Here is a 21,055-nt window from a genome sequence, read left to right as displayed (position 1 = left end):
AGCAGATTCTGTTCAAACTTGGCACAAAGGCATAACACTATCGCTTTCATATCCATGTCAAATAATTTCGCGATACAATCCAATATGGGCGCGAGGCGGCCATTTTGTTGCGATTTTTCATGTCTTTGGACCATAACTCAGACATCCTTGAACAGATTCTGTTCAAATTTGGCACAAAGGCATAACACTATGGCCTACATGTGCATGTCAAATTATTTGCAATACGATCCAATTTGGTCGCAAGGCGGCCATTTTGTTTGCGATTTTTCATGTCTTTGAACCGTAACTCAAACATCCTTGAACCGATTCTGTTCAAACTTGGCACAAAGGCATAACACTATGGCCTACAAACGCATGTCGAATTATATTGCGACACGATCCAATATGGGCGTGATTGCGATTTTTCATGTCTTTGGACCATAACTCAGACATCCTTGAACCGATTCTGTTCAAATTTGGCACAAAAGCAAAACATTATGCCCTTCATATGAACACCAATTTATTTCGTGATATGATCCAATATGGCTGACAGGCGGCCATTTTTTTGCGATTTTTCATGTCTTTGAACCGTAACTCAAACATCCTTGAACCGATTTGTTCAAACTTGGCACAAAGGCAAAGCACGTACTATGGCATGCATATGCGTGTATCAATTAACCTTGCAATAGGATCCAATATGGCTGCAGAACTGCCATTTTGTTGGAATTTTGCATGTCTTTGAAGCGTAATTCAAAGGTCATTGCACCCATTTTGTCCAAACTTGGCACAAAGATCAAGCACTATGGCATACATGTCAATGTACTTCGTGACATGTTCCAATATTGCTGCCCGATGGTCATTTTTGGATTTTTTCATGTCTTTGAGGCTTAATCATATGCAAATATTCCTTAACCAATGTTGTTGAGACTGGTACAAAGATAAAGTACTATGGCATACATATGCATGTCTACTAATTTTGTGCTATGATCCATATGGTCAATAGACAGCCATTGATTTCAATTTTGGTGTGATTTTTTTATGTCTTTGAAACATAAACATAGGTCACTGTCTCTCGATGGACTGATTTTGTTCAAACGTGATACGAAGATAAAATACTATGGCTGCATTCTTGTGCACATTAATTTGTTTCATTATATGATCGAAATGGCTGATGGCTGATTACAACAACATACCCGATCCCATAGCATTTCGAAAATTCCACCAAACCATGTGTATAGTATGTGCCGTCATGACACTAGAGGCAGTGAGGGCATCATATGTGTGATGTAATCAAAAGTTCCTTCAGTGGTCATTACCGGCAGAGATGAGTCATTTATTGAATGTTCCTCAGATAACTTTATTATGCAAGTCACAGGCCTGATGCAACAGTTGCATCGATGTCATTCCAAAGCGACCTAGACCACAGCTTCCTAAACACAAAAGATTATAACAAAATGGATAAGCGGGGACTGTGTCATCAACGATGTTTTATTATTTTACAAGGACAGTGTTGAATGAAATGCATGCTTTGCTTTTTGTCTGATGTAATCTTTAAAGTTGTTTTATTTTTGATGAATGGGTATGTTCTCAGAATATAAAAGAAACTTTTCTAACAAGTATATTTTTTCACCATTCCTTTCTATGCCTATATTTGTAATCAAATTGATATCTTTATTATCAGTATGCAATACCTGCATTTTATTCTTTCTTTGATGTACCTGCATCTCTCATTGAATGTTTTGGTTCAACTTCTGTGTGAGTTTTTTGTTGAAGTGTGCGTACTAATCTATGACGTTTTTGCCTTACAGAATTGTTAGCATTATTTTAGAAATTTTTCATTTGGACCAGCACGGTTTTGATGTGAAAGCTCTTAGGGCCTTCCGTGTACTGAGACCACTAAGACTAATAACAGGCGTGCCGAGTAAGTTACATGTCCATTACATCGCTGTCTATCTCTACCTTTGGATTCTTCCTGTACATGATTTCCCCTTCTTCTCTCTCTACCCACAGAATATTAAGTGAAGGTTTAAATAAAGCAAATTTGGCCACACAACAAGACGGCTTTGATGTGAAGGCTTTGCGAGCTTTCCGTGTACTGAGGCCACTACGGTTGGTCTCGGGTGTTCCCAGTAAGTACCCGACATCCTCGTCCTGGATCATGGCATCATCGCACATTTCAACACCTGCCAAAAAAATCTGGGAAGGCTTGATGTGCTCTGCTAGCAATTAATAGAGCATGTGCAGTGCCCTTTAACCCATAGGGGTCACCTTCATCTCATAATCTAGTCATAATATATGCTTCAATCTAACTGATCCAAAGTCTTTCCGACCCAAGGATAGCTACTATTAATAACTGAGGCATGACTCCATGGAAGTGGAGATGAAAATTGAAACCCCTTTCATCATTATTAATGCATGTGAACAATTACTAGCAGCTGGAAAATGATAACCGTAGATGAATGTGATATTATTAAACAAATGAGCTATATCTAACCTGGCTGAAAGTCATGTAAAGACTAAAGTTTGCTACCATATTGTCTTTCCCAAATCCAACCAGCCTGTTCAGTGATAGAGTACCAATCATTTCACATTCATGCACACCAAAAGTATGACTTCACAAGTGGATGTTGTTGGCCCCCAAAGCAAATGGACCCTCATGTATGGTAGAGTAAAATAGACAGAGCCTAAAATGTGGCAGACAAAGAAGTTTATATTCAGACTGCCCAACAGACTTCAACGTCAGTCACTTATTGACTTTCAGATGTTCAGAGTAACTGACACATGCACCTGATGACAAAAGAATACAAAATTATGAACTTACCAAAATTTATATGTAGTAGATATGTACTTATGTACATATTAACTTACACATTGTAGCTGCTGAAAGAACAGCTTGCATATACCGGTATTTATGCTCCATTGTCATGTGAATGCCATCTATGCTATTGTATTGATTTAGATTATGCAAATTGATGTTACCAGTAAATGTAAGAAAGCAGAGTGATATCACATATATAGACGAAGAAAGCTGACTTACTTTCACCAGGACTTGATGTAATATAAGGACCCGGCCCCTGGACAACTTACGGACATTGAACTTTAGAAGATGCAAATGATCAAACAGAGAGACATCTCCAAGTAGACAGATACACACATACTGGCAAACATTATAGAATGCTTGTCAAACCATATAACAATTTAATCTCAGTTCATGGTATGTTTCCAATCATTGATGACAAAAACCATCCCCAAGACAAGCAGATTATTAGCAGTACGCTTGGTCCAGAATACGTCAAGGACATAAACACTCATGTACCGGTATTTACAGGTTAATACTTGAAGAGAAAGTAGGGTACAAAAATTCAAAGGCATGTGGTCTTGAAAATTGGCATGAGGAAAGAGTCACAGCCTATGGTCACTGGCCAATGGTCACTTGCCGTGGATCTTTAGCCTAGTCTGGAGTTTTTTTAAGAATCAAGACTGTATTTCTGTGCTAAAAACCACACATCTTTTACATATAAATCCTATAAAGTTGTAGAGACCGTTCCCATAGTTTCCTGAAAGTAAAAATTTGTCCAATATCCAATTTGTCATGACAATTCTCTTACTGTGTTATTACAAAGTAATTAAGTCCTGCCTTTATCCCTGTACAGTTGATGAAAATTTTTTGCAACCTTCAATATGATGATTTCATGTATATTTTTTGTCTTTCTTCCTGTCTTTCTCTTGCATTTTTTCTTCCCTATTTAAAATATATTTTCCTAAATGTTATGAAGTTTTTTGTATACACCATGTTTTTGTATTGAGAAGAGCTAATGGAGGATAGTAACTGCGTTGATCTACTCTGTCATTGAACTTACATGAACAGAATGTCAAGCAGTTTGTACCATTATTGAAAATCTTACCACTATTATGAATTATTGAATTTTTTTTTGGGGGGGGAGGGGGAGATATTATAATACTATATGTCATGTAGTAGACAGATTGTAGCTTCTTGACGGTTTCTCCTTTGAAAATCATGTTGCCGCTAATGTCAGCATATATCAAAGCCAGGGTGTGACTATGAAACTTGAATGCAGCTGCAACCATTATTTTATTTTTGTTTATCTTTGCAAAATGAGAACATTTTTCAATAGTTAAGCAAATAAGGTCACAATCCAAATGCACTAAGTTTTGCACAAAATGAGATTTCATTTTAACCTCTAGATGTAATGGAATATTACAGAAAACGTCGTTAAAAGTGTTTTACTGGTAATTTCTCTCAGCTACATTCAAGTCCCCTGCAGGTTGAGATCTGACATATGTGTATGTTTAATTTGGCCAAGTATGAAATCCCTGTAATTTAACCCTGTCTAGTTACATGGACGTTATACAATATAATTCCCAATTGTCACATACTTGTATTCCCAAAGATTGCAGCTGTGTTCTGTGTGCTCTTTGTGTTCCATATTCTAACATCGCAGTTGCAGACCAGTTTGCTATATTTGTAAGCTAGCAACAATATTATGCAATAAGGTTTGCATGAAAAAATTGTGGCCTCATTTTAATAGAAGAGTAGCTGCTGTAGTCCGAGTGACTTCTGTTTTGCAATTATTTGTTTGAAACTCACATTTCAGGTTCACATTATACTCAATTGTAAACACATCCTATATCGATAAAAATGTCTAGTCTTTTACAATAACTGACAGTGAATTGGAATGTTATATTTAAGTATTGACTAGCATGTTATGCAGTTCAATTTTGTCTATATTTGCCAATCACAGATCATTCTACTCATCTATAGTAACTTGACAACAGGAGAAAATTAAAAATTTCAGGTGAAAGAAAGCAAAAACGTTCAACCATGTGATCAGCAGTGATAGATGCATTATATGGGGAGGTTTCAGGCAAAAGCATCAGATGCATTAAAATGAAGTTGCTGCCGCATCTCAGGCTGTCGTGTATATTTACTATCTGGATAATGTCAGTGTCTGATCCATCTTCTATTTCTTTTTACATCTACAGGTTTACAAGTAGTGTTAAATTCAATTGTGCGGGCGATGGTGCCTCTCTTACATATCGCCCTTTTAGTAATCTTTGTTATAATGATCTACGCAGTTATTGGCTTAGAACTTTTCTCAGGGAAAATGCATCAAACATGTTTTAACAACGAAACAGGTAAGAATATTACCTTCACTTTGTTTTTATGATTTTTTTGTATTATGTTTTTTGACGACTCTGCTTTCATTAATCCTTATCATGCCAAGTTCATGTGTTACTAACAGATCAAGGTGATTAAAACCAATGAGGCACAACATGTACAATGTGTATACACAGACTGGAATGTTTTGAAGCGGGCCCTTAAAAGAGTGACCGATATCGTAAATATCATTCTACTGATTTAACCTACAGTAACATAACTTGCCAAGTAGGTGAAAGTATACATATGTTTTGGTTCAATATCCATTTTTACTGACTTTGCAGCTGGGGAACCGACAGGCCTGGCAGGATAAATACTTCATTATGGCATGTTACATAAGTAATGTTGGATGCCAAAGCTTTATCCTGTTCAGTAATATGACTTTTACTTTCATTAACTAAACTTTGTAGACATCAAGAGTAATTTGTTAGTCCCCACGGACACCGTCCGGGGGGACTTATAGGTTTGGTCATGTCCGTGCGTGTGTGCGTCGTGCGTGCGTGTGTGCGTGCGTCCGTCCGTTCACGCAGATATCTCAGAGATGCAAGAAGCGATTTCATTCAAACTTGGTACAAGGATTACTTCATATGTCATACAGATGCACGTCGATTTGTTTTGTGATACGATCCAATATGGCCGCCAGGCGGCCATTATATTACGATTTTTTCATGTACAGAGCCATAACTCAGACATGTTTCAACCGATTTTATTCAAAGTTGGTACAAGGACATTGACCAATGTCATAGATATGCACGTCGATTTGTTTTGTGATACAATCCAATATGGCCGCCAGGCGGCCATTTTATTACGATTTTTTCATGTACAGAGCCATAACTCAGACATGTTTCAACCGATTTTATTCAAAGTTGGTACAAGGACATTGACCAATGTCATAGATATGCACGTCATTTTGTTTTGTGATACGATCCAATATGGCCGCCAGGCGGCCATTTTATTACGATTTTTTCATGTACAGAGCCAGATCTCAGACATGTTGCAACCGATTTTATTCAAAGTTGGTACAAGGACATTGACCAATGTCATAGATATGCACGTCGATTTGTTTTGTGATACGATCCAATATGGCCGCCAGGCGGCCATTTTATTACGATTTTTTCATGTACAAAGCCATAACTCAGACATGTTTCAACCGATTTTATTCAAAGTTGGTACAAGGACATTGACCAATGTCATAGATATGCATGTCGATTTGTTTTGTGATACAATCCAATATGGCCGCCAGGCGGCCATTTTTATACAATATTTTCATGTACAGAGCCATAACTCAGACATGTTTCAACCGATTGTATTCAAAGTTGGTACAAGGACATTGACCTATGTCTTACATATGTACATCAATGTTATGTGATACGATCCAATATGGCCGCTAGGCAGCCATTTTATTACGATATTTTCATGTACAGAGCAATAACTCAGACATGTTTCAACGGATTTTATTCAAAGTTGGTACAAGGAGATTGACTAATGTCATACATATGCATGTCAATTTGTTATGTGATACGATCCAATATGGCTGCCTTGCGGCCATTTTATTACGATTTTTTCCTGTCGAGGGCCATAATACTCTAAGGCATATCTTAACCGATTTTATTCAAAGTTGGTACAAGGACATTAACCTATGTCATACATATGTATGTCAATTTGTTTCTTGATATGATCCAATATGGCTGCATGGCAGCCATTTTGTTACAATTTTTTCGTGTCCTTAGCCAAAACTTGGGCATGTCTCAATTAATGAAGAGGACTCTATCCTCTTAGGACATGTAATCAAAGTACCCATTAACAAGTGGGGACTGTGTCATCAACGATGACTTGTTATTAATAAGAAGCAAAACAGAAGCCTCAATTTATTGCAATTTAAATAAAAAATTAATGGATGTGAAGAAATCTTCAGAAAAATTGGTAAATACATATTGCCAATCAAAAGTTTCAAAATAAAATATTGTTGGATTGTAACAAGGGATGATAACTTAACATAGCATGCTCTATGCTTGAGAGCTATACAAAATGTGTAATGACAACTTCAATAGGCTAAACATTCTCTTTGCTTGACTCTTCAGGGAGAATCATGGAAGAGCCACATCCATGTGGAGAAGGCTTTAGTTGTGGAGAAAATTTCCATTGCAGAGGTCCCTGGGAGGGCCCCAATGTTGGAATTACAAATTTTGACAATTTTGGCCTTGCCATGATAACAGTATTCCAGTGCATAACAATGGAGGGCTGGACAGCAGTATTATATGATGTGAGTTGTATTGGTTTTATGATTGATGAATAAATAATTGAAAACTACTCAAATGAATTTACTGGTACATCAATATGATTAAATTACATTAAACTATATGAATTCAAAAGAGTCAGTGAACAACAAATGACATCCAATTTATTCTGCAAGACTGAAGAAGGTTGTACCCATACTGACCATTTTGTAAATCAACTTAATCCTGGAGGGTTCAGTTGTGTCAAAAGAGATAGTACACCCCCTATGGAAACTCTTTTGTTTCCACAGTGGAGGGCCCGGTGATCATCAGGTGCATCCATTTATTTTAACATATAATTTTATTGACATGTCGGGTATTTAGGGAAAATATGACAAGCTGTTCTGATGTTTATCAGTGCTCACAACTTTTTTAAAATTGTTTTTGTAAAATTGTCTATGTGTATTAATATTTTAAATTTGATGACCCAAAGCAGATTTTTGGAAAAGATGCCTAAAACATCAAGTCATCAGTGTGTAATGAAAATAAATTAATTATAAATTGTAAGACTGGTTACCATAGATTGTATTTTCTCTTACAGATAAATGATGCAATAGGCAACGCATGGCCCTGGATTTACTTTGTTAGTCTTATTATCGTGGGCTCTTTTTTTGTACTTAATCTGGTTGTGGGTGTACTTAGTGGGTGAGTCATGTATCTTGTATCTGATGATAAAAGATTTCAATGAAAACCGAAGCTGACTATGCTGTGAAAGAAGATGTTACAGATTGTTATTTATACATTTTATTGGCTGTAGCCGTACGCCTGACATATGCTCCAATTCTCTGATATCACAATTTAATGATGTATTTATGGTCTCAAATGTAACTGAATCTGACTGAGAACATGTGTATTGTATTCGTTTGGATGTCTCTATATGTTCTTAAATATCTCTGTGGGGTTTAAACCAAAGTTCACTTCTTGTGCGTTAATTACCAATGAAAGTGCAAGAAATTGGAATGATTACATTTCTTAATGGAAGAGTCGTCAACTGTGATTTAGCAGGTCATCGTCAGTACCATTCAATTTTTCTTCATCACAGTGAATTTTCCAAAGAAAGAGAAAAAGCTAAAGCAAGAGGGGACTTCCAAAAACTTCGAGAAAAACAACAAATCGAAGAAGATGTGAAGGGTTACATGGACTGGATCACTCAAGCAGGTAAATGTTCTTTCATATGAATCCTACTTTGTTTGCTGGTCCATGGAATAGAATCATTTCAGTTTTATACAGTTGAGTGTGAAAGATATGTACACCAAAATGAATGATACCTGCTGTTTATTTTAAGACCTTTCAAAATGCCCCCTGGTAAGTGAGTGTAGTGATTAGGATGTATAGTATACATATCATAACTGCTGTATTGCAAAGAAAAAATATTACATCAGCTGCTTGCTATCTTATCATCAGGAATGCGCCCCTACTGTACTCAGTATAACACTGCTTGCAGCTTTTCTGTATGCGAGTTGATTGAAGAACTGTGACTGCTAGCAATGTATATAACATATTTTATTGTCATTAATTTCTATCAACAGAGGATTTAGACCCTGACAATGAGAGTGAACCTGAAGCTGGTGCTCCTCCTAAACATGGTAAGCAGTTTCCATGGCAATTTTATAATCTACACACTCAGGCACAGAAATGTTGCCATGGTTGTGCAAAATTTCACAAATTGCAGAACATACCTTGACCTCTACTCGTTATCTCCTCACAAAAACCAGATGGAACAGCATGGTCTTTTTATCTTTTCAATATCCAAGAACACCCAAGGCAAATTATCACTTTTTCAATTCATTATTTCACATTTTGATCTCTGTTTGTCTCTCATTATGTATTTCTGTTCACAGTGAATATTTATTTACTGCAGTTCCACCGATCCCCATTATTTGTTGCCTGTACGTGTTCCAGTCAGTACTACAATTTGGAAGATAATTTTGGTCCAAGCCTTTTACCACTTTGATAACACATTTTTATTCTGTCGGTGAAGACTTTTGATCAAGATTAATCACTTAAATATTATACTGGTTTCAGAGGGATTTCAAGCATTTACACATGTGCTATTCTCCCAGGAATGCATAACTAACTTCGTCATTTTGGCCAACAGTCACAATACATCAAGCCAAACATGCATACCTATCCTCTGGTCCTGCCAAACAGGCCGTAAATACAGAACACTTTCACAAATTACCAAGTATTGTTAGCAAAACTGCCCAGACACATGCCTTCATTGACCGAAATATATTCATAATTTACATTTCATTATGCTCACATTTCCATTGGTTTTTCTCCTTCTCCTGCTAGGATTGTATTACAATACTTATGGTATGAGTAAATGCTGATAGCAGTTTCTTGCTGTCATTTGATTGCTTACATTTTCCCCAATCAATTGGTGTACATCATCAGCTTCAGTGTTTTGTCATATTTTATCCCTTCCATTCCTATACATGATATTTTCCTCCAAAATAACAGTGCAGATGTGTTCATAGGTTTAACTGGTTCACTCATGATCACACTTCAAATGATTGCACAAGTGGAAGATCCAAAATGGAAGAGAAAAACCTAGGGTACATTCTTGTACCATCTACATTTTCTGGTCAACATTTTTTCTGAGTTATTTCACAACACAAAAATCTTTGTAGCCCATCTATGAAGATGTATTTCAAACCATATGATTGGACCTGCAGACAATGATCATGGATTCAAAAGTTCATTGTCTCCAGATTGTTTTAAAGGATACCGGTAGGCTTGTCCTGTCCAGTAGGTACAAGGGTGTGATCAGTGCGTTGAAACCATTGTACATGTATCTATCCATCTAGCCGTGTGAAATTCTTATAACAAAATTAATACATAGAAGTCGTTTTTAAGTCTCATGTGTGTAACTATTACTGTTAAAGTATGGCTAACCATTTGACGTAATTTATGTTTCAACAGATTACAAAATATGTTGTGCTTCTTTATACTTGCATTGAAATTTGTAACCCGCTTTGTTCACTAATAATTTTGCCAACAATTCTAATCTCTAAGGAAATTGCTAACTTGAAATACTAACACTGCTTAAAGTTGAATCTCTCTGGTGTATTTTTGTTCTTTTTCTGCGATGCTTTCAGTTCTTTGGAAACGGTTTGGTACACTCACAACAAAAGGTAGGAAGATCACTCACACAATGTAACCAAGTATTGTATGGAAACCAAGCATCCCTTTTTTAACCTGGCTGTGATATACCTTAGTGTTGTCCACCTTGTTGTTAGCATTAAGCTGTAGCACACATTTATGTCCTCAATTCAAGAGACTATCTACATTATGTTGTTTTGTTAAATGTACATATGTATATCCAAAAGAAAATTGCTTTGTGTTTGTTCAGTTTATGTTACCATTTTCATATTAGAAGTTGTCCACCATTATGTAAGGTCACGTTCCCAACTCAATCCCAAGAACTACTGCCAAAGATGCTTTGCCAAGCCTTGCGGCCCCCATATCATGCATCTGTGAATGTTTTTATGTGAAAAACCTCTCCAAATAGCAATACCCGTGTGTAACACTCAGATATTGCAAGACCAAATAAATAGTATATATTGCAAGTGCATATTTTACATATTATTTAGATGAATATTTTTTAGCAATAATGACATATCACAGCTATTTCATTAGACATGGGTCTGGTAAAAGAGAAGATGACGTATTATACATTCTGTGGTTACACGTTCACAAGTTAAATTGTATCCAGGTTCAATTTCTTACTTTTTTTCAATGTGTATGTTGAATGAATAGGCCATACCACAACAAACCCTGGATTTTTTCACCATTGAAATATCATTGTACAGTCTTGTCTGTTACATATCCTGAATATATTCCAACTACAACACACAAAATGTTAATATAGTAAATGGACAATTCATATTTTGTCAGCCCAACTGATATTACGTTCCTTTAGATTTGCTAACCGGTAGCAGTCTTTATCACTTGTTTCAATTAGTTGTCATGGGCCATTTGTTATATTGTCAATGGCGGCCATTTTGAATTCAAATGTTTATAAATGTTAGATAATTTGTTTGTCTGTTACCAAATTTGCATGGTTTTGAAAGAGAATGGTTCAATATTTTTTTAGGAAAGAGTGATCAAAAGGTTAAGAGTGTAAGTCTATCATTTGCAAGGCACAATCTGTACCTTCACAGCGCCAAAACACAACCAACATTCCCAGGAAATGCAACTGTAATGCAAGATATTTCACTTACACATATATCAGAGGTGATAATAATGCAATGTTTTCAACCTGAGCAGTTCTCACACTTCTCTCACAACCATGAATTAATGACATATCTGCAAAAATTCAAAGCAAGTTTTCTTAGAAGAATGAGATTTACTCATGACTTGCAAATCCTGTGTGCACGTTTCTTCCATGCAGACCAAGTCCATCAGACCAGTACATGTAGTGTTCCATGCAGAATTACAAGTCATGAATGTCATGTGTAATGTCCGTGTTTCACACCTCCACACACTCTAGTACTATTAGAATTGTATAATCACACCTGCACTTTTTGTTGATTTGTAATTGCTTATATATGTTTTCTACCATTGATTGTCGTTCCATGGCATGTTTTATGTATTCATTTTCAGTAAAGATACATAATATATATATTTCTACCCACTCCACTGATTATGATGTTTTAATTTTAAAAAGCACACTTTTTACATACCAGATGTACATTTCTATCCACTATTCAAGACCTCACATAGCATACATTGACTTGTGTGTCAAAACCATTTCACTACCTATACATCTCTCATTCACATCGATGAGAGCCATGGAAACATGTAAATAACTGTGAAACTTTGCTTTGAAAGGTAAAGAGGTGTAAATATTACCGTTTATCAAAACGTTACAAATATGTTTAAGTTTATTTCATTGTTACAGTAATACATTCTAAGATCAATAGGGAAAATTTGAACAGCTTTTCATGAAAGTTCCAATGTATAAGGTTTCAAAAGCAAAATGAAAAATGATAAGCATATTTGCTTCATTTTGTGTTTTCAAAATTAAGTTTCATGGAAGTGGGTCGATTTCAGTCAAGCAGATTTCAAATGTCTTTTACATGTTTTCATTACACCTGCCCATAACGCCTGCAGAAGCTATGTGTGATAAAATGTACCGGTAGATTTAACAGTGCTTTCCTTTTGCCTCTTGCAGGAAGAATGTACAACTTTGATGTGTTCAACATTATAAACTATTCTTAAAGTTGTCCTGACACGTCTCTGCATGTGTTTGTTTTTTTAATAGTTCCTAAGCCAATGAGTGAAACAGATTCATCTGAAAAAACAGAAGAACTGGGAAGTGGTGAAATACAACAACAATCATGGATAGAAAAGAAAAGGTATATTTATTTTGCAAAGCAATAATCATCATCTCAGAAGATGACGGTGCATACAAAACCAGATCATGATTTATGAATAGTACAGCACAGCGTTTTATCATCAAAACATGTATTGTTGTAGTTTTTTGGTTTGTTCTCTCCATTTGTTGGTGGTTGCATTTGCAGAATTACCACTAGTAATGGCGTCTAATTGCCCAGTAAATTCTTTATTGAATGCACAAGACTGCATGTTTGGTTCAATAGCCTTTCCACACAATTGATTGAAATATTTAATAGTTTGCATGACTCATGAGGATAAAAATTTTGTTATTCCGTATGAATTTCAACATCTGTGTGCTCAAATCCTGCTTCCGTCTGTTGTATCTTAAAACAGGGGACTGATAAAAATTAATAAACAAACCTTGTTTTTATTCATGATGTTTTGGTGCAATATGATTCCAATGTCTATTGATCTGCAAATGAACACATGCTTTTTGGAAATTTCATGGAAAAATAAAGACTCATCTGATTCATTGTTTATTACTGTTATTTCAGAAAACATTTTAGAAGGTTGAACAGACGATGTCGAAGGGTTTGTCGACAAGCCGTCAAGTCCCAAGCAATCTATTGGATAGTTATAGTTATGGTTTTTCTAAATACATGTACTTTAGCTTCAGAGCATTACAATCAAGACCCCTGGTTGGACAGCTTTCAGAGTAAGTCATTTCGAATAAAAAAAAAATATAATCTGACCAGAGGAAGAATGACTATACTTCATCAGGTTTTATTGTGGAATTATGCATCATACTTTTATCAAATTTATTTTCAATGAAAGTCAGATTTGTTGACAAATACGCCCATTTTGAAAGAAAGTAAAGAAGGAAGTGTATTGACAAATTCATGATGACAAAATATATATATGCTGTATACACTTATCTTTATTTTCAAAAAATTGATATATTGAAGAACTAGGCTTCTCCTTCTCTGATGCAATTAATTGGAAAGTATTTTTAAAAAAAAATGCTTTATGTTCTTTTGTTTGTGTTCTCTTTCAGATTATGCCAACCTCTGCTTTGTAGTGATTTTCACCATAGAAATGTTACTCAAAATGTACAGTTTAGGTGTGAATGGCTATTTCGTATCACTTTTCAATCGGTTTGACTGTTTTGTTGTGTGTAGTAGTCTTCTTGAAATGGTGCTTATCTATGCAGAGCTAATAAACCCCATCGGTATCAGTGTCTTGCGTTGTGTTCGTCTTCTGAGAGTATTCAAAGCAACAAGGTAAGAACAAGATGTTGTCATTTCTGATGACTTCAGTTTCTTCCATTTCTCAATATTCCTAGCCAATCTTTGGTTAGTTACTTTAAAAATTCCAATGTAGTGAACGTGATTTCTTTTTGACCCGTATAGTTTCTCCAGAAATAGACAAAAGCAAGGGAAGTATCCTGTATGTCTGTAGCTCTATCAACTTTTAAAGTTCCAGAAGTTGATTCCTGAACCAGAGTCCATTGTGACTTAATGACAAGATAGAAAGATATCTATCTGGTTTAATCTTAACACTCTTTCATCCAATGATTTATCTATCGTATCATACTAATTTTCATGCATTTTTTGAATTATGAATATTTCAGGTACTGGGCATCACTCCGTAACTTGGTGGCTTCTCTGCTCAACTCCCTGCGGTCCATTGCCAGTCTGTTGCTTCTCCTCTTTCTGTTCATTTTGATATTTGCTTTGCTGGGAATGCAAGTCTTTGGTGGTCGATTTAATTTCAATAAAACTGAGTACAAGCCAAGAAGTAACTTTGACAACTTCTGGCAGTCTCTGCTAACAGTATTCCAGGTAAGCTCTTCCTCTGATTTGCTCATTTCTCAATGTTTGTAGCCACAGTCTGCTCAGCAACACAAATATGCTTGCTAAACATTGAAGATCTGCAGTCAAAACAAATATGTAAAAAAACAGAAACCAAAAACATAATGCCCAAAATAGATATTGTACTGAACAATATTGACATGCTTGATTTTCAAATGTATTTTCCAATAAATATGTTTATCAAAACAAAAGAACCAATCAATTTAAAGGCTCAAATGTTACACTGAAGTCAAATGGGCATGGATGTTTTGTTCCATATACCGGTATTCCTTAAGAAGTCTTGATGACTTGTACATTCTTGGTTTTTTTTATCAGTATTCTTCCATTCACTATACTAGCTGTGTAGTTATGCATTTTGTACTCTTCCTATAACATAAAATAGGCTTGACCTATATATTTCATTTTTGGTTATATTGCCTCAAAAACAATCAATTGAACAATGTTTGGTTGTAATGCAATGTAAAAACACTCCAGCAAACCTGAAATATGTATGGGAAAAATGATCTATGTAATTTTATTAATTTGTTAGAGTTGAAGTAGAGTCATTATAAGGCTGATAAAGATTCCTCAAGCTTATGATCATGTCTTTCAATTTTGTTGACAGGTTTTAACTGGTGAGGATTGGAATGAAGTCATGTACGATGGCATTGAAGCATACGGAGGAGTCAGTTCTGCTGGCTTTTTAGCCAGTGCTTATTTTATCATTTTATTTATATGTGGTAATTGTATCCTTTGATGTCAAACATTGGGACAAAAACAAAGGACAAGGAGGACAAGTCATAAATTGAAGAGAAATCGTCTTTGCAGTACTTCAAATTTGAAGATGTAATTGCATGGTCAACCTAAAACAGGTCAACTATTTCATCTCAAATTCAACTAACAACATCTGTAAACTGTCTTGGCTTTCTCTGGGAATTGTTCTTTTGAGCTAACTGTTGGTTTTACGAAGTAGAGACATGAAATATCTATGTTTCCTGAACAAAGCCTGTCAGATATCCTGCTGAATGTCTTCTTGGCTATTGCTGTTGACAATCTTGCCGATGCAGAAAGCCTCACTGCCTTAGAGAAAGAAGAGGAAGAGGAGAAAGAGCGGAAGAAATCCATCAGACGATCACGTGCAAAAGATGATAAGCTTCCACCAGGAGTAGACCCACCGGGAATTAATAGGGGCAGGAAAGCTATCGGGAACAACAAATCACAGGGTAGCCCACAAATGAACCACCGAGATGGCAAAAGGTGAGGTAATTCTGAATGTTGGACATTTGATTTGTCAGAGGTATTTTTGTTCATGTGTAAAAAGATTGGAGTAAGGTGTCACCATGCTAGCAGAGCACGGTGCTCTTCTTTGCAGAATCTGTCTGGCAGATTGCAGTTGGGTTGATGTTTCAATCTAAACCAGTGTCAAATTGTCATAAAACATTTTATGGGGAAATATCAAAAAATAAAAACTTGTTATGCCCCTGTAACAGTTCTAGAAGTCTTTTTTAGCATTCTAATCGTTTGGAATATTTAACATTTTTATTGTTTTAAGGTTTTCTTCAGCTACTTTGTAAAGAAGGATACGTGTTGATTTTTCAGAAAGTGAATATTCATGATTAAGTCACGGTCTCTCTTATATGTAGAGGGTCTGTGATTACATGTTGAAAGTTTGAAATCAATCAGTAAGCAATTACTCATCACTGTTTGGGTCTATTTTCGTAGAATAAATGTCCATTCATGCATGTGGTGTGCATGTGGCATGTCGTAGGTCATTTGGTGATCTCATACAAGAGCTCAGCTTACAATGTAGCTCGCCAACCCATTCAGAAATTTGATCACATGACCATTGTAATTATATTATTATTTTACAGACCTGAAGATGATATCGCAGAAACAAAGGTAAGGGTAATGAAATAATATTTCTCTACAAGCATTCACATGTACATGTAATAAATGTTTTGTTAGACACGCCTTTATAGACAGATTTATTTCTGCTAGGCAATCAAGATAATGCAAGTCTCACTCAGAGCCAGACAATAGTTGTTTGTCAAGATTTCTATCTGACTTGCCTTTCTGCTACAGAATATTTCTGCCTAAAATTTATGATGACATAAATCAATACTGGACCTAATCAATAGTTTTCATTTTGTCACATTTCTATGACAATAGGAGCTTGTCTTATTGGTGAAATCTGAATGTCTGACGGTATCTACATTTGTGTATGGCTGGCTGCCCTAGTGTATATCTATCTGTATGTATGTATGTATGTATGTATGTATATGGCTGGCTGCCCTAGTGTCTGTCTATCTGTATGTATGTATGTATGTATAATAATGTATGTATGGCTGCCCTACTACTCGAAAACCACTGTCTATGGCTTTGATATTTAGTGTGAAGATCTGCATCGTGAACTGAAGAGCTTCCTATTTTAGTGTCCAGATACATTGAAGTTATTGTCAAATTGTGCCTGCTAGTGGCAGATTCTCAAAATCAGGAATAGCATGGCATTGTACTATTTCAAAATGTTTTGAAATTAAAGAAGCTCTTGGTTTTTCAAATGCCTACAAGGTAATCTAAGCAGTCGCATATACTACATGATCTCAACTTTTGAATTTTTCAGTTAAACATTGATGATGGTGATGATGGAGAAGAAGTTGATGGTAGGAAGGCCTCACACACCGTACCAGGTATAGATAATTTAAGTGACAATAGCACTACCATTTGGTCCTTTTTTCAAAGCGACAATATCAGTAACATTTTGTAAAGTTTCAAATAGATGAATTATGGTAAGGTAATACAATGTCTTTGAAGCCAGCAATAACACTGAATATGAAGTGAAAACTCTGTTGACCAGTAGAATGGTACAAGGCAATTTGGCAGGATTTTTGGAAGTTTATTCAAACAACAAAAATGTTAAAAATCTATCAAGAGTTACAGCTAACAAGGCTGAAATGTATATGATTGTAAAATGTTTAGTACAGAGGCCTCCAATTTTCAAACTTTATAATTAATCTTCATAGCTTTAAGGTCCGATATGTTCATTTTGTTTTCCAGTGGTAGTGTATTCAATAAGTAATCACCAAGTAAAAATCGAAAGTGAGCCATTTGTCCTTCAAGTTTCAACAGCTGACCTTTTCAAGTCTTTATTCCAAAGATTTGCTGGAGTGGTATCTCCTGGAAGTCATTCACTCTGTGATCTAAATCAGGCCAGTTGCATTTACGCTGAAATTCCAGCGTATATTTGTGCAGTGATACAATACCACAGGCACACGACGTCTTTTAAAATAACTTGTCTGTAATTTTAATGTTGAAACATGCATTTTATTAAAATCTGTGCAAGCGGAAAGCGTGCGGGCAGCCATTGAGACATATAGCGAACAGTGACCCGTGCACGGCTGTGGCCGCTCAGCTCTACTGTTAACGTTACTAATTTTATACAAATGGCGAATTTTAAAATCACTTGTCTATAAATTTAATGTTGAAACATGCATTTTATTGATAACTGTGCGAACGGAAATCATGCAGGCAGCTTTTGAGACATACAGTGAGCATCGCCCAAAACACGGCTGTGGCCACTCGGCTGTTTTGTACACATTACTCTGAAGGTACGAAACTATTTGGAAAATAATTTTTAAATTAGACAAAATTAACGGTTATTGGCCATCCTCGAGATTCAAACCTCAATTTAATCAAGGGAATACTTACAAAAATCGATCGATCGGCTTCCTAACTTGTAAAGTCAACATCGGCCCTATCTACGGCTGATAATTAGCGAAATATTATTTTACGGACAAGTCCCGTGCCAGCGCCATTTTCAAAGTGTGTAGCTTGAAGTTGACGCATGCGCATACTTTCATTTTAAACCAATACGTCATTGTTATTCGTACTGATCAAAATGGCGGTGTCACGGGAGTTGTCCGGAGGTAAAATTTAGCGACTTACCAGCAATTACATGGCCCGGTGCAGTTTTTGTGTTTCAAGAACCCAGTCGATCGATTTAGTACCACGCATGCGACAACACAGAGAAGTTTGAATCCCCAGGGTTGCCAACAACGTTTTATTTTACGGATTTTATTTAAATTATTTTCCCAATAGTTTCGTACCTTTAGAGTAATGTGTACAAGACAGCCGAGCGGCCACAGCCGTGTTCTGGGCGCTGCTCACAGTATGTCTCAAAAGCTGTCCGCATGATTTCTGTTTTCACAGTTATTAATAAAATGCATGTTTCAACATTAAAAATTCAGATAATTGATTTTAAAATTCACCGTGCGCCTATGACAATACTGTAACAAACATACAATGTCTTAGAAGATACTTTATTTCTTCTGCAGGAAGGATCTGTATAGATGTTTTTGATGTGTATTTATAATCTTTTGTAATTTGGTGTATCGATCCTTATGATGGTTGTGTTTTCCATCTCCATTTCCAGAAATTCTACTTTCATCACAATTATGTTAACAAGAAATATGGCTACAAATCAACTATGATATTAATGCATATTAATAGAGTGCAAATTGTTTCTCTGCTTACAACAAGTAGAGCCATGAAAAAAGATGACCAGATCATAGTAGACTAAGTGTAATTTTCTTCAGTGACAGGTGATGTCTCATGTGTTAACTCATAATTTCAAAAGATCAATAAAAGACCCTCTCTTCTTTTGATGCTGTTTCCAGGAGACGATGAAGAAGAAGAGGAAGAAGATCAAGAAACGGCTACATCAGTTTCAGGAGGAGCAAGACCCCGACGATTATCAGAATTGAACATTCCCGATAAGAAACAGCCTATGCCTAAAAGCAATTCATTATTTGTATTCAGTTATACAAACAGGTATGCATCTGTACTCTTACTCTTTGGAAACAAACTGAATTTTCATCCTATTTGTGGGTAGTGAAGGGGTACCTCACCCTGTAAATGGGCTTTTAATAATGGGCTGTTAAAATATGTGCTAGAGAAAGAGTTAGCTAAGTACATGTACTTGTCATGGATTAATGCCCAGATGATCCAGTATATTTATACCACATCTACCCGGGTATTTGAGCTTGCATAGTATCCTGACATTATCCAATGCTCTCATTTAGAACTGTCATTACAAATCCCAGCCATTTTTTGCTATAAATTTTGTAGTTCAGCTGTGATTAAATTATAAATTTTGAGTTCAGTTGTGAAGTTTGATCTTACTGAACGTCGGGCAGCACACTTTCATTGTGTATTAGAGGATTGAGTTGTATACAATGGAAGAGTTGATGAGAGGTATCTCTACTAATTAATGTTAAAATGGACAATGAATTGCTCGTGCATGAGGTGTTGGTAAATGTTCAACATTGTATGGAAAACTAATATATGCTGTATGTACCAGAGAAAATTAGTCAGTGTCTATATTTAAACATGTGTTCATAACAGGTATCTAACACCATTGTTAAATCTTACACCTAAGAATGCCTTTCTTTGTGTTTCTTTTTTCCACAGATTCAGAAAATTTTGCTATTTTATATGCAACCATTCATACTTTGCCAATGTTGTTTTAGTACTAATATTGATTAGTAGTGCAATGTTAGCTGCCGAAGATCCGCTCAATGCAGACAAACATAGAAATAATGTAAGTATGATACAGTTCTCTTTTAGTGTTGTTGCACTTAATTACTTTGCAAAACTGATGGTTACCAGGAGTGAATTTTGGATGAAAATATTTCTGATTTTTTGTAGTCAGAAATTGAAATTTTGGCTATAGTTTCATTTGCTATAAATTATACCCTTTGTAAAAATTGCATTTCCATGTTATATATCTTTTATGGAAGTGTCACCAAACTTGACGTCATGGCAAAGAATGATCATGGAAATATGGTCATAGACTCTTAATGTAAATATTTGTTTTTTCTTCATTTCCATTAGATTTTGAACTTGTTTGACTATGCCTTCACAGCGATATTTTCTGTAGAGATAATGCTCAAGGTAAGCTACATGGTAATTTTATCTCTGCAGTGATTTTGAACACTGTTCTCAAGAACACACATAATTATTAGATTATCTATGCAGCTGCAAAAGCCTTTGCATCTATCACTATCTTGGTAGACTCGTCAAATTGTTTTAATTGGTGAATGTTCAACATTAATTACCTCTAGAAGAGTGATTTTAAAAAGTTAGTTTCTTCAGAACTATAGAAATATGTAATTGTTTATATGATAGTACAACTAAAGAAATCAAATACAGTTTGATGCTCATGTTTTCCTCAGATATTAGCTGAAAATTCTTATATTTTTTATAAAATGACAGAAGCTGTAAGTTTTGAGGATCTTTTCTCTATGTTTGTGTTGTATGTCAATTGCAAAGTAAGTCTTGTTCCACTGTCCGTTGTATGTTGAACCACCCACTATTCAGTCTTTCAACATGGTGTGTGTACTTGTAAAGGCTTTATTGCCACTTGAATTGCA

The 21,055-nt window shown here is 35.6% G+C and overlaps 1 protein-coding gene across 22 annotated transcripts in view; it reads left to right on the top strand.

Annotated features, from left to right (window-relative positions):
- LOC139135804 (voltage-dependent L-type calcium channel subunit alpha-1D-like) overlaps positions 1-21,055 on the top strand; it is a 169,733-nt gene that overhangs the window by 108,722 nt on the left and 39,956 nt on the right. For 14 of the 22 annotated variants that reach the window (XR_011553038.1, XM_070703516.1, XM_070703518.1 and 11 more), the window contains exons 5-23: positions 1,990-2,108; positions 4,984-5,136; positions 7,240-7,421; positions 7,976-8,079; positions 8,477-8,592; positions 8,964-9,020; positions 9,730-9,750; positions 10,536-10,571; positions 12,704-12,797; positions 13,332-13,492; positions 13,832-14,057; positions 14,408-14,618; positions 15,253-15,373; positions 15,641-15,884; positions 16,499-16,526; positions 17,248-17,314; positions 19,301-19,454; positions 20,094-20,223; positions 20,517-20,576. Coding sequence is in view for 21 of the 22 variants with exons in the window: in XM_070703516.1 (XP_070559617.1) it covers positions 1,990-2,108; positions 4,984-5,136; positions 7,240-7,421; positions 7,976-8,079; positions 8,477-8,592; positions 8,964-9,020; positions 9,730-9,750; positions 10,536-10,571; positions 12,704-12,797; positions 13,332-13,492; positions 13,832-14,057; positions 14,408-14,618; positions 15,253-15,373; positions 15,641-15,884; positions 16,499-16,526; positions 17,248-17,314; positions 19,301-19,454; positions 20,094-20,223; positions 20,517-20,576 (2,284 nt within the window). In the remaining variant the exon portion in view is untranslated. Of the gene's footprint in view, positions 1-1,787; positions 1,901-1,989; positions 2,109-4,983; positions 5,137-7,239; positions 7,422-7,975; positions 8,080-8,476; positions 8,593-8,963; positions 9,021-9,729; positions 9,751-10,535; positions 10,572-12,703; positions 12,798-13,331; positions 13,493-13,831; positions 14,058-14,407; positions 14,619-15,252; positions 15,374-15,640; positions 15,885-16,498; positions 16,527-17,247; positions 17,315-19,300; positions 19,455-20,093; positions 20,224-20,516; positions 20,577-21,055 lie in introns of all 22 variants that reach the window. The other 8 variants (XM_070703513.1, XM_070703530.1, XM_070703524.1 and 5 more) reach the window with 5 other exon arrangements.

This window comes from Ptychodera flava, chromosome 6 (assembly GCF_041260155.1).
Source record: "Ptychodera flava strain L36383 chromosome 6, AS_Pfla_20210202, whole genome shotgun sequence".
Taxonomy (NCBI): domain Eukaryota; kingdom Metazoa; phylum Hemichordata; class Enteropneusta; family Ptychoderidae; genus Ptychodera; species Ptychodera flava.
The sequence above is the reverse complement of the archived record's forward strand: the minus strand, read 5'-3'. Positions and strand labels throughout refer to the sequence as shown.